Genomic DNA, 14248 nt, shown 5'->3' on the forward strand with positions numbered 1-14248 from the left:
CCCAACACCACTTTATCTACAAAAGGGGTATCTGGACATACAAAAATGCTTATAACTCAAAAACTATTCAAAATAGGAGCTTAAGATTTTTTTAAGCTCTGAAGGGCTATCCATCGGACCAGCCAATAAGTCCCTCCACCCCACCTCCTTGGACCCCCACCCCATCTGAAAATTCTGGACATAAAAAAAATGCTTATAACTCAAAACATCATCCTTCTTCACCCACCCATCACATGATGCGTTGCAGCTGGAAGCTGGCTGTTCACACAGGAATAGAGAGCAGGAAAAACTGTAAAATATTTATATTTCACCTTTTCCTTGATAAAAAATTAACTTTTAGAAAGTTTTTAGGTGGAAATGTGGCACTGTAGAACTCAAGTATCTACTCCCTTTGTCAATATTTTGCTTCCCGTAATTACAATTTTACTTTAACGTTTTCATCATAGTTTTAAAAACTCTGTTTTAAAGAGGATGCACCGCATGCGAGGACATGACATACAGCCATCAGAGTGCTGTTAAATAAAAGGATAACTTGGCTTCCAGAACCACTCTGCGCGCTGCACATCATTAAAAAAGCAACAACAGAATTACACAGGACTTTTTTTTCTTTTTACAGTGGTGGCCCATGGTTTCACTTCTTTATTAAAAAGCAATAGCTATAATATGCCCCAAAATGCGCAACGTCATTTTGTACTCACACATTCCCTCACATACACGCACAAGTACCTGTGGCACTCCAGTGCGGTGCCACTGAACGCTGAGGTACATCCAAAGAGGCATTCTCCTTTACACTCTTTTACTGCACAGCAGAGAATCTGGTGACATCTAAGGCCGGCGTCACACTACAAGAAAATCATACCGATTTTTGCCCTTCCGACAATCTTAAGGAAGTCCATATTATCATGATGGCTCTAAAGATAATCATAGCAGATATTCCTGCCATGGGTGGTGAGTTAAAAGTGATCTAGTCAGCTCAGAAGGACATCAGGACTGCTCCAACCTCAAATCGGGAATATCCAACATGTTTGGTTTTTTGACCCGATGTCGCAGTGTGTGTAGTGTTCAACCGAGCTCTCAGCCTGTGAATGTGACGTAAACACGGAGGGGATTCCAAAATACAGAACACAAAAAAACTGTCATGACCCACCAGAAAGTCTGCTGGATGTTAAAAGTCCTATGGAATTGTTTTTCCTCTGGTAAAAATAGTCCACAAACGATCAACATTGTTTCTTCCTTGTTGCAAATGTTTATTTACCCTGTACTCACGTCTCTCTGGAGGTCACGTGAGATTTTTCCTCAGACATATGAATCCTCACGAGATTTCAGGAAGTCTCACGTGATTTAAAATCTGACATCTGATTGTTCATGAATGAAATATCTTTTCATGTGTGGTGTGTTGTCTCTTGCCGTGTGGCTGTACAACACACACTGTAGGACCAAACCTGTTATATCCATGATTTTTTTCCTCACGTGTGGGCTCTCTCAGTCTTTGAAAATCGGCCGTCTGCTTTAAAATCTTGTAGTGTGACTCAACCTTAATCAGTAGGTAAACTGTCTGCTAGACATCAAATCCCAAAGTTTTAAACTTAAATGAACTTTGTCTCATCTGTGAAGACTATTAACTTTTTATTATCATAAAGAGTAGAACATTGATTTAGCTCATTTACCAACTACAACATAATGTCAAAAAAAGAAAAGAAAAGTAAAGGAAAGACTGTAATCTCCTGAATAAACCAGCAGCAGGCCGGTCAACACCGTCATGGTTCCACATTGACAAACTTCATGATTTGTTTTAGTTTGATATTGTTTTTATAATATAATATAATATAGTATAATATAATATAATATAATATAATATAATATAATATAATATAATATAATATAATATAATATAATATAATATAATATAATATAATATTTGTAGAAAAAGTATTTGTGTTTTAGGGCACGTGACAATCTCATGTTCCATGGGCCAAACAGGGCCTCTAACATTTTATCCAGCCCCAATTGTATACTTTAAATGTGATATAGTTTTATGGTTTATCTTTTTGTCTGTATTTAGTGCATTCTTCTCATGACAGCAGGACAACTTTCAAAGCAAATAAAAAAATAAAGTTTGAGTTTTTCAATAATCTTTGATTTTTATTGTGGAAAGAACAACATCCTTTCCTGTATTATTTTCTTATTTTGAAGTCAAATTTTTAATTAAAAAAATACATTTTTAATGAAGGCTTTATTTAATTTTAACTGAACATATATTGTGCTACATATATGACATCATGCATGAGAATGTGGTTTGTTTCATTATCATTCTACTCAAATAGACTACCAAGAGCAGATTTGCTTTTCTATTTTTCATCAACAAAATATTTTATTTGTAATGATCATTCCAAAGTCCCTTCTCATGTAAATACCAGAACATTTTAAACAGCTGCAACCCATATGTGAATTTTAGTGTGTGAGTGCTTTGCATATATGCAGGGGTCTTATATGCTACCGCTATGTGGTATGTAGTTGACTTTCATGTACAAACATAACTATATTCTCTCTGTCTTCAAGCCTCATTTAAACACTTTTATTTCCTCGCCTTTGACTCTAAGTGAGTTGGTTCAAAAACCTCACTTTGTATAGCTCTGATCTTTTCAGCGGTTTGTGGTCATTCAAAATGTTTTTGTATTTTTAAACTCAGAAAAAAAAGTGGTGTATGGTATAGTTACATCAAGGGTCCCCAGATGATTTCCAGAATCAATTTAAATGCAAATAAATTGCTAATGGAATATTTTCACCATAATTAATGCAAAAAAAATTGCAATAACCATAAATGAATGAAGGTGGCTCAGTTGGTAGAGCTGTTGCCTGTTTGGGGCGGCTGTGGCAGGGTGGTTAGGGGAGTCCTCCTGTAACCAATAGGTTGCCAGTTCAATCCCCCGTTCCAGCTGCCTCAGTTGTTGTGTCTTTGGGCAAGGTACTTCACCCTCAGTGCCTCTGATGTGTGTCCCATCAGTGTATGAATTTGATTTAAAGCACTGGTTAGTCTCCATAGGATGATTTGTACATGTTAGTTTTGTAGAGACCTAATAGAGTGCTGTGTGAATGGGTAAATGAGGACACAGATTGTAGTGTGAAGTGCTTTGAGTGTCCTGGTTAGATAGAAAGGTGCTGTCCAAGTACAGTCCATTTACCATTTGCCTCCTAGCAAGAATGTTGCCCGACTGAATCCTGACCTGGACCTTTTCTGGGTAGAGTTTGCATGTTCTCTCCATGCATGTGAGAGTATGAATGGTTGCTGATTGTTTGACTAATGATATGGGCACCAGTAACCCCCATCTGTTATTTTGGACGTCATAAGCTAAAAAATTTTGAAAACCACTGATCTAGACCACAGTGCATCTCAAAATACAGATTTTGATCATGCACATTAGTAACTGTAAAAAGAAGTAATTCAAAAGTGTCAGGTAAATCATGGCTGAACAGTCAGATTCAACCCAATTTCTTATCTCTGTTTTGCTCATTTTTGTCTGTTTCTTCATCAGTGCGCGGGAGAGGAGAATTGGGTGGACAGTCGGACGGTGTACATCGGACATAAAGAACCTCCTCCGGGAGCTGAGGCCTACATCCCTCAGCGTTATCCTGACAACCGCATCGTCTCGTCCAAGGTGAGCGGGCATCAGTCAGTGCCACAGCATACTTTGGCATCTCGCTATTCTTCTGTTTCATATTCAGACAACCACGTAATCTTTTCTGTCACTTTTTTTTGAGGACACAATCCCTTCTCAAAAAAAGGTGATGCACAGCTTCAAACACAAAAGCCAAGTGTCTTGTGTTTGAAGCTGTGTGCATCATATTTTCCTCCAGAGAGGAGGATGTTTGCAGCGTGCCATTGGGCCTCACGCAAGAACATGTTCATATTCTTATTCTAAATCTCTCTTACTTTTGTTCACATGAAGGGTTCGTACGAACATGCCACATCAGATTCAACAAACTCTTCTATCTTCCTGAAAAGGGTGTAAATGAGCTGCGTAAATTCCACCTGTTCGTATCCAGCTGCTCGTGCACGCGAGAGGAGATTAGCATAATTACCACCCCAAAAACACCATTTAAGGGCTATTTTTCCTGCCTCAGATATCAGGAAGTGTCCATTCAGGAAAATGACAGCGAAAACTAAAAAGATGAACTTTACGAGTTCAGAGACTGAAGTCCTGCTCTCAGAGATCCAGAAAAGAAAATCTGTCATTTTTAGCAGGTCAGCTGTGGAATAAAAAGAGCTGCTAAAAGTATAAACAACTGTGTTAAATCATCTTCATTTATTCAGAAGCCACACCGTTGCGCACCGTATGCCCCGCCCCCCAACCACCACCACCCCCGCGCTGTCGCAGGTGGTCTCAGATGCTGGTCTGAAATAAGCATTTTAAAATGTTTTCAAAATATGTCTGGCACTTTGGAGAAAATCCAAGACTTGCTGGAAGGATTATGTATCCCCTCTGGCCTGGGAACATCCCGGAGTCCCCCAGGACATGGAGGGTGTCGCTGTGGAGAGCGGGGTCTCTCTGCTGCTGCCCCCGCGACCCGATCCCAGATAAGCGACAGAAAACAGACAGACGGACAATTTATTGTTAGTCTAAATTATTACATTTAAAATTATAACTCTAATTCAAGCAGAATAGCCTGTTGTCAAGATAATCAAAGAGTCTAATTTMTTTTCAACTCAAATTATCTTCAAACTAACGAAATATAAAGTTATTAGTGAATAAAATCAGTCTGGAAAACAGCAGACTGACTGCTCGTAAAATATACGACAGGTCTGGACCACTCGTGAATTTTGTTCGTATCTGAAAAAAATCTTAGAATATGAAAACATTGGTGAATGCCACAAATTCTCCTAAATCACTCGTACGCACAACTTAAGAACAAATCTGTGCGTACGAACGGTTCTTGCATGAGGCCCGTTGTGTCTTTCTCAGTTTATAGTTGCTATAATTATTTTCCTGCCACTCTGTTCCACAGTACACCTTTTGGAACTTCATTCCCAAGAATCTGTTTGAGCAGTTCAGAAGGATCGCCAACTTCTATTTCTTGGTCATATTTTTGGTCCAGGTAAATGTTTCATTAGAACATCTCACCTGTTTAATTAGAAACAGAACAGAGAAATGTGAAGGAAGGATGATTTTTTTCTTTAAAAACATTTTTAACCTTTGCAAGTATTTAAATCAATGTCATGTCATTGATGATGATTGAAGATAAATGTGTGAAAGCACTCATAGATCTAATTGTAGTCTATTTATTATAAAACACATTTTAAACTAAAAGTGAGACTGAAAGAATTTGCATTAGTGTATTTTCAAGAAATGTGGGATAACTTACGTTCAAAATCTGAAAATTATAGTTTAGATCTTTTGAAGCAGAGTTTTGTCAAACTTTTATAAACAATATCTTAGAAGTTGTAAATGCTCATTAAACAAACATAGTTTGTAAAAACATAGTATAATTCTAATTTGTTTGATGAGCTGAAGGCTAGTCAGAGCAGGGCAAAGACCAAAATGATTTCTCAGCAATCTGATTTGATTTTGACCTTGCTGTGACTAGCCGTTGGCTCATCAGCCATGTACAGTATTAGTTGGCACAGCTCACTAATCTGTATTCTCCTTGTTTTTAATCACTTTTAAAAAATGTATTTTGCTACAATATTACTATTTGAAAAGTAGGAAAGTTGACAGCATGGCAGATTTTTCTGGGTTATATATTTGTTTATCATCCCCAAAAATCAAAAGGGCAAATATGTTTTAGTCTCTGTGTACAGTATTTGTTCACAGTTAAATGAAACTCTTGGAAGTAATAGTATGTAMATCTAGAACTGAATAACTTTGAAACCAAATGGCTAATAGTCCTAAGCTAACAAAAATAAGGTTATCAAATGTATGGATATTAAGCTAAATTTTACTATGATGGCTAAAAATAACAAAATGTACTATTTGTCCTAACATTTTTTGCCAGATCTGCTATATTGCATTTAACACCATTTACAAGGATTGACCAAAATGACTATAAGTTTCTTCTCATGATAGGATAATAGTTCATAACTCAGGCATAAAAGGAAATGGGTGATATGAATTTCTTCAATGAAAGATGAATGAAAGCACTTTGATTTCAAAGGCTGTAACCAAAGCTGCACCTACAACCTCATCTTTGCCTTTCTCTGAACCCCACACCCAACTCTTGTTTCTTTTGTCCCCACTTTACCCTCCCCCACCCCACTTCCTCCTCCCTCCCTTGCAGCTCATCATCGACACCCCCACCAGCCCAGTCACCAGCGGCCTGCCCCTCTTCTTTGTTATCACTGTCACCGCCATAAAACAGGTGGGACACACACAAACACACTCTGGGAAGCAAACAACCTCAAACAACAACCTCTGGTCTGAGATAAGACACATGTATGCTCACTACCAAACAGCTTCTCTATTATCTGTATGTACATTCCTCTCGCAGAGAAAGGACACACTATTGAATATGTGTGGTGATGTGAGAAATATGGTAATGAATGTTTTCTTCTGTTAATTACTCGAGCCTAAGAGGGGCATCTCCCACTACAGAGAAATTGGGTGCTATCAGTAATAGATGAAGCTGTTCTAGTGAAGGAATCTTGAGGTTTACATGAACATAAATCTAACTAGAAATATAGGACACAGGTCAGCAAACGAAAGGAGATCAATGCTAATTAATTCCAGAGTAGAACAATCACCTTCTCCGTTGTGCCTCTTGAAATCACAATATGCCTCCATACTCTGCACAAAGCTTTTTCTCTCTCTTCAACCATCTTCTTTTTCCTTATAAACATATTTTCTGTTTCTTTCTTGTGACTCTCTCAGGGCTATGAGGACTGGCTAAGACACAAAGCTGACTGCTCTATAAACGAGTGTCCGGTGGACGTAGTGCAGCAAGGGAAGGTGGTGAGGACACAGAGTCACAGACTACGGGTAAGAATGGCCTCATTAGACCAGCGGTGCACCTGAGGCCACCGAGCAACACTGCTGCACTGCTGCACTGCTCACGTTTTTTAAAACCGTTGCTCTCACCCCACCCCACCCCCCCACACACACTTTCTCCTCTCTGCAATGCTCCCTAACTCGGTCTCTGATGTTTGTTCTACCGAATAATTGCAGTGAAACTGTGGTAGACTGCTCCCTGGTGCATCACGCAAGAGTCTTGTGATGTATTTCATGAGTCATGTTGTTTTGGTCATAATTTTTTYAAATTTTGTCTTTTGTCATCCTGATGCAAGACAGGACCGGTCTTTGCCTTGACTGAGTTATTTAAATAACATCAGACCTTAGTGGCGACCCTTTTAGCTGCAGCTTATTACCAGGGTTTTGTCATTCTGTTATTTGCTGCCTTAAAGATGGTTCTCTRAGTCTACATTTACACTGCAGGCAAATGAGACCCAAATCTGATTAATTGCCCCTGTGCGACCCATATCAGATTTTTTTCTTGAACATCGAAATATGACAAATCCGTTTGTTTGTTTGTTTGTTTGTTTGTTTGTTTGTTTGTTTGTTTGTTTGTTTGTTTTCTTTTTTCCAAATCCAACCCAGGCTTTTTCAAGTATGCAGAACTAAAATGGAGACATACAGTACCTTATGTTTTTCAAAGCAACTTCAGTCTGAACGCTCATCTTGCATTTCATTTAGGGGGTGTAACAAAACATCAATCCACATCAATATATCGATTAAATTATTCATTTACAACGTAAAAATCAACCCATATTGTCATCATATGCTCGATTTGGATAAATTGAGTTATTTTCTGCGCATTTTTGTTGCATCAGTGCTGTGGAGAGTCTGATGGAGGTCACATTTAAAATATATCCACACAAGGAAATCAGATTGAGGAAAAAATAATAATTTATTGTGCATTAAGACCTGTTTGTGAACGTAGCCTATTTTGTTCTAATGTTCTATTTAAGGGATACTCATACTCACATTTGATAATGGTTTTAAGCATATTACTGTCTCTGTTAACTGGGGTTTGCCCTCTGAACCATTAGTTAAAATATAAAATTCCCCATTCACTTAGCCCATAGATAGACATGCAGTACTGGCTGTAAATAAGGACCAGTCAGAAGTTGGAGTAATTGTAATTATATTTTAGTTSTATTCATGGCAGCCTTGTTGAAGGTGATAAATGTTGACATTCTGCAGGAAAAAAGGATGAACCATCTTCATGCGCAGCAGCTGCTCCACAAACATCGTTCCTCCTCCATCCAGGCATTTAATGAAAACAGTGTCCGGCTGTATAACGTGACTGATCTAACTCATCACCTCCTGTGCAGACCCATTGATTCAGTCCACTATATTTTAGTCTTGTAACACCATTTTGTCAGCAGGTGCGTAATGAGTGCTGGAACATCTCGTTTCTGCTGTGTCTGCTGCTCATTTGTGAGCGTGCAGAGACCATGTGGGATGTTGAGGGTCAGCTCAGAATAAACAGCTTCGGTACAGCTGCCAAGCATTTAGAGGTTGCAGATAACCAGAGTGTGTTACCATTGCAGTAGTTTTCTGTGAATTTCCTTAGTCATGAAACACCTTGCATGCATTTTTTCAAAAGAACCTTGTTCTTTCTTTACTGTGTCCTTGCTGTATTTATTTAACCTTTTGCCGTTAGCCTGCAACACCGTCTTTTTCTCCCTCTCTGTCTCTTTCTCACATCAAACAGCAAGGATTAGAGTGTGAATTGGGAGTAGGAATAATGATGAATATATTAATCATATGAAATCAGAGAGCGTGTGTCATGTGTACGGTCACCGTGGAGACAGGATTTATTAGAGTTTAAGCTGCTCTGCTCGCATAATCTGTTACGCAACTTCTCAATCCTTTGGAAAAAAAAAAAGAATCCTGTAGGGGAAAAAATGAAATGGTAATGGATGAGCAGACCTGCAGGTCTTTCTGTTTGATTTTTAATTTTTATCTAACTACTGTATATCAGCTTCAGTACTATCAGGAAATCTATCATGAGTGTCCTTTTCTTTCAGGTCGGCGACGTCGTCATGGTGAGAGAGGACGAGATTTTTCCCTGTGACCTCATCTTTCTCTCATCGAGCCGATATGATGGCATCTGCTACGTTACCACCACCAGCCTTGATGGGGAGTCGAGTCACAAGGTACCAGGATAAGTAGGATTCTTTTGTTTCAGTTCTTAATTAAACTTGATTTTTATATGGTCACGTGGGATCATGAAAAATCTGCAGTAGCTCTTACAACAGGTTTGTAATCGGCTACATTTAAGAGCTGTTTTAGTACCAAAAAACACAAATCCTTTTATTTTAACCAACAATGCATCCCTGCTCACACAGAACAATGGTCATTATGTAAGAGTATAAAATATATTTAATCTTTATCAGCAAAATAAAACAATGTCACTGTTCTCCGGCAGGTTGGATCACAGACATTACGAATAATGAAAGAAAACATCCTCATATGATTTATTTGTATGTGGTTTCTAAAGGATTTTTAAAACTACATGAAGAAAGATGATTAAGACATGTTGTCATCGTTTCAGGAAATGTGCAATTCATTTCATACATATTTCAATGATCTCAAACTGGGTTTTAACACAATTTGTTTGATGTGACAAATTTGTTTTCGTAATTTTTCCAATCTTTTTTTGCAGTAGAATTAGTCACAAACAGACACATGCAGTGCCACTTTTTACAGTGTTTTTCTGGGGTCCTAATGAAGTGAAACCTTAATTCTTGAAGTGAGCCATCAACATATAGTCAATTAGTTCTGACAATAACAGTTTTATTCTAAAAGTTGTGACTCATCTGCAGTTTGATGGTTGGTTTAAAATACATGTTTAAGAGACTTGTAGCAGTGGCTCAGGTTTTGAAAATATCCTACTACATACATTAAAACAAAAACTTTTAAATGAGTAGTTAATAGACAAGTTTCTCTTCCATCCTGACTTCTGTCAAATATTTACTTTAAAACTGAAAAAAATCACTTTATGATTATCGATTTCTGAGATTAAAGTCCATAAATGTTGTTTTCTATTAGATCATTTTACTTCTAATTCAATTCTACTTTTTTGTAAAACACTGTAAAAGTCAGAACTGTACAAAGAAAATCTGTTTATTTATGATGCCAAATAACAAGTGTCATTTAAGGCCGCAATTAAAAGAAAAAATATCCAAATCATAAATCTAATTTAGATTCTGATTCAGACTAATTTACAGTAAATTCAATTCACATTATAAAACAGCACATTCACATACAGTACATTATGTCATGTCATTTAGTAAACATTTTCTGTTTGTGAAAGCCAGCAAATTGTGGAGAAATGTTTCTTTGTTGCAATCTACCATCTAAAGAAAACATATTTGGTGACTGTGGAAAGGAATGACTCCCTTTTAACAGAACAAAAGATATATGAAAAATATGTTCCAGCAATCACACCACATAAACTAAAAAGATGGGTAATATCCATGAACATGAAGTCAAATCAGCAATATGTTAAAAACAAATAAAACAACATTAAACCATTAAAAAGCTTAAATCAACATCTCGTAGTGTGTTATGAGTTTTCAAAACAGACAGAGAAAAAGCCTAATTTACTATAGGTCTTTTTACTCACCACTATTCAACTTTTACTGTGTTAAATTTTGTAAACTTTAGGTACACTGAAAAATAGAAAATTGGAATTTACATTGTCTCAACAATAAGACAATAAAACAACAAAAACTGTTGTTCTTAACTTTGTTAGCACATTTTTATTTACTTTCTGGGTTAAACAAAGGACACATATGTAAAGGTTTATTAGTGCCAGCTTAAATTCAAGCATTTACTACCCTCTTTTAAAATCAAAATTCATCTTTATTTCTGACATTTAACAGGCAAATTAATGGTAGTATTTTTACTATTTAAAAGATTATACTAACAATCAGGAAAAACAATCAACAACCAGCAAAACTGCATTTACTGAAGACATGTATCTCTAATTCCCACTTTTCTTATGATGTTCTTTTATGCCATATCAACTTTATGTATGGATCAAACGCACACTATCCCACATATAGAGCAGAGTTCTCAACCCATCCTTCCCATACAAATCCTGAGAGGGCCCTCCTGCTTCCCCCTTTTCTGACCCATGGAAATACTTTCCAGCTACTCATTTTCTGCTCTACAAGATTCTTTGTGCCACTTAAAAAACCTGCCGAAGCTGATACAACAAATAAACTTGTCTTCATATCAGTGTGTTGGTGACATTTTCCTCTGTTCTCATTTTCCTCCACTTTTCTGTCTCAGACATATTATGCTGTACCAGATACCATGGCCTTTAGAACGGAGCAGGAGGTGGACTCGCTACATGCCACTATTGAATGTGAACAACCACAGCCTGACCTCTACAAGTGAGTGTGTCCTCATTACACACAGACCTGCTACAAGATCTGACCTTACCGCCTTGTACATCTTGATTTGCTGTTGTTGTCTGGTTTTTTTTTCCGCCAGATTTGTGGGACGCATCAACATTTACAAGGACAAAGAGGAGCCGGTCTCTAGGTGGGTGGTGTGCTGTTAGTATATTATTTGTGTTTGTGCTGGTACTTTTCTTGAAAATGTCTTGTATATTTTATTGAAAAGCTTAGTTTATTCATCAGAATAAATTAAATTATTTAGTTAAAGTTTMTTAATACCAAGCTTTTAATCTGCTTTCTTTTTGCAGAACACTCGGAGCTGAAAACTTACTTCTCAGAGGAGCCACACTGAAGAATACACAACAYATTTATGGTATTTCATTAACTTCAATTTGTGCCTGTCTGTTGGATCTTTATGTAAAGCTTCTTATGATGTTTGTTTTCTCTCCTTCAGCTGTGGCTGTCTACACTGGCATGGAGACCAAGATGGCACTTAATTACCAGTCAAAATCTCAGAAGCGCTCTGCTGTTGAGAAGTAAGATTAATGACTCAGCTCTGATGATTTGAAGCTGTTTGTTCTCCAAGGTCTAGTTAATGGTACTGACTCATCCCTACCTTGTCATTCTCTGCAGGTCTATGAATGCCTTCTTGATTGTGTACTTGTGCATCTTGATCAGTAAAGCTGTGATCAACACTGTCCTGAAATATGCCTGGCAGTGGTCTCCGGACAGAGATGAACCCTGGTACAACCACAGGACTGAGAACGAGCGCCAGCGCCACGTGGTCTGTCCTCAAACCCTCCAGGTCTCAAAACAAAATCTTAACCAATTAGGATTCATCTAAAAAGCGTCTTCATCTGTCCTACTTGTTTCCAGGTTATCCGAGCCTTCACAGATTTCCTGGCCTTCATGGTCTTGTTTAATTACATCATCCCTGTGTCTATGTATGTCACGGTGGAGATGCAGAAGTTTCTTGGCTCTTATTTCATCACCTGGGATGAGGAGATGTTCGACGAAGAGCTGGGACAGGGAGCTCAGGTGAACACCTCCGACCTAAACGAAGAGCTGGGACAGGTTTGTCACGGAGCACACAAAACAGTCGACATTTGTATCAATATTTTTTTGTGTTAGCGCACCCTCACTGTACCTTGTCTTTGCCTTCCTGTCAGGTGGAGTACGTGTTTACAGATAAGACCGGCACTCTGACTGAGAACAACATGGAGTTTATCGAATGCTGCGTTGATGGCAACGTCTACATCCCACATGCAATCTGCAACGGCCAAATCCTCAGCGCTGCCTCCAGYATAGACATGATCGATTCTTCTCCTGGAGGATTCAGAAGAGTAAGTTTKTGTGTTTTACACAAGAATCAGATTTCTAAATACACACATAGCCTTACGTTTGCTAATTGCCTAAATGTGTGATTCCACTGTACTAACATTTTTTTATTGTAAATATTTATTTGCATTTTCTTGAGAAGAATTGTTCTCAGGCATATAGAAAAGTGAGGAATCTTACATTTATTGCTGTGTCATCAAAGATAAGTTTAAATTTAAAAGAAAAAGGCAGCTTGTGTTGTCAGCATGAGCAGCAAGAGTGCGAGAAATTTTTCCTGCTTCATTGCAGGTTATTCTGAAAAAAATTGCAAAAAAAAGAAAATCCTATATCAGTGACTAAACAAAACATAATCCAAAAAATGTTAAGGAAAATGAGGAAACTGACACAGCTCTGAACTGAATGAAATAAAGACGTGGTTTTTGTGTGTCTGCAGGAATACGAGGATCTGTTTTTCCGGGCGCTGTGTCTGTGTCACACGGTGCAGGTGAAGGAGGAGGAGACGGTGGACGGCATTAAGAGGGGCATCCAYCAGGGCAGGCCCACCTCCTTCTACATCTCTTCTTCACCAGATGAAGTAGCTTTGGTAGAAGGAATGAAACGGTAACCATAATGTAACACAGGATATTGTTTTGCAAACTATAAGTAATAAAGTGTTTCAGTTTTAATGGGAAAGCTAGTTTGAAGTTTAACAGACACACTTTGTAATAATTAGTAAAGGTAGAAAATGTTTGTAGTTGGTCAGTGTCTAATGTCTAAGTAACACATAAAGATTAAAGAAAATTAACTTAGCTCATTAATAGTCAGTCATGTCTAAMCCTTCTTATATTTACCTGTGTCTTGATCCTCAGAAATGTGTAATTTTCACACAAAAAAATCCATAGTACTGTCGCAATACAACTTGATTTATCATTACAATGCTCACAGCAGWTTCCATGTGCTTTAATTGCAGTCCAAGCTGACTTTTCTAAGATTTACTGTATATTGTGCACGTTGATACTGAAGTGGCAAAAAAATTTCAATATATCGTGCCATTTTAGTTAAGAGTATTGTTTGCTTTGTGTTAAAAAAATTCTGTAATTGATTTCAAATAGCTTAGAGAGAGCTTTATTGTCATTGTACAGAGGACAATGAAATTACATTATAGACCACCAAACACTCAAATAATAAGTCTGGCATAAAAATACAGAGTTCTACAACGAAACAGTTGGTGATGGCCCAACTTCTGCTTTAACATACACAAACACATTTGTTCTTCAACTCCGTGGGGACTGTGCATTGAYTTCCATACATTTTTTTTAGACTTTATATCCTAACCCTGACCATTTACTCTRAAATTAACCTCACAGGTACTTAACTGACCCTAAAACTAAACTAAACCTTGGTCCTAAACATAACCCCACACCCGTTATTTGCATTTGGACCCGTGAGGACCTGGCAGTGGTCCCCACGATTCATTTCGGTCCCCACAAGGCTGCTTTTTTTGGGAAAATTGTCCACATGTTATAG

General features: G+C 37.7%; 1 protein-coding gene across 6 annotated transcripts in view; it reads left to right on the forward strand.

The window, feature by feature from the left end:
- The window catches only part of LOC106519851 (probable phospholipid-transporting ATPase IH), a 46687-nt gene that overhangs the window by 14991 nt on the left and 17448 nt on the right, over positions 1-14248 (forward strand). For all 6 annotated transcript variants that reach the window (XR_001310485.1, XM_014011687.1, XM_014011688.1 and 3 more), the window contains 13 exons: positions 3534-3656; positions 5005-5094; positions 6274-6354; positions 6864-6971; positions 9023-9151; positions 11295-11398; positions 11499-11549; positions 11713-11777; positions 11859-11940; positions 12038-12188; positions 12281-12478; positions 12574-12747; positions 13176-13342. Coding sequence is in view for 5 of the 6 variants with exons in the window: in XM_014011687.1 (XP_013867141.1) it covers positions 3534-3656; positions 5005-5094; positions 6274-6354; positions 6864-6971; positions 9023-9151; positions 11295-11398; positions 11499-11549; positions 11713-11777; positions 11859-11940; positions 12038-12188; positions 12281-12478; positions 12574-12747; positions 13176-13342 (1523 nt within the window). In the remaining variant the exon portion in view is untranslated. The remainder of the gene's footprint in view (positions 1-3533; positions 3657-5004; positions 5095-6273; positions 6355-6863; positions 6972-9022; positions 9152-11294; positions 11399-11498; positions 11550-11712; positions 11778-11858; positions 11941-12037; positions 12189-12280; positions 12479-12573; positions 12748-13175; positions 13343-14248) is intronic.

Source organism: Austrofundulus limnaeus, unplaced genomic scaffold (genome assembly GCF_001266775.1).
Source record: "Austrofundulus limnaeus strain Quisiro unplaced genomic scaffold, Austrofundulus_limnaeus-1.0 Scaffold83, whole genome shotgun sequence".
NCBI lineage: Eukaryota > Metazoa > Chordata > Actinopteri > Cyprinodontiformes > Rivulidae > Austrofundulus > Austrofundulus limnaeus.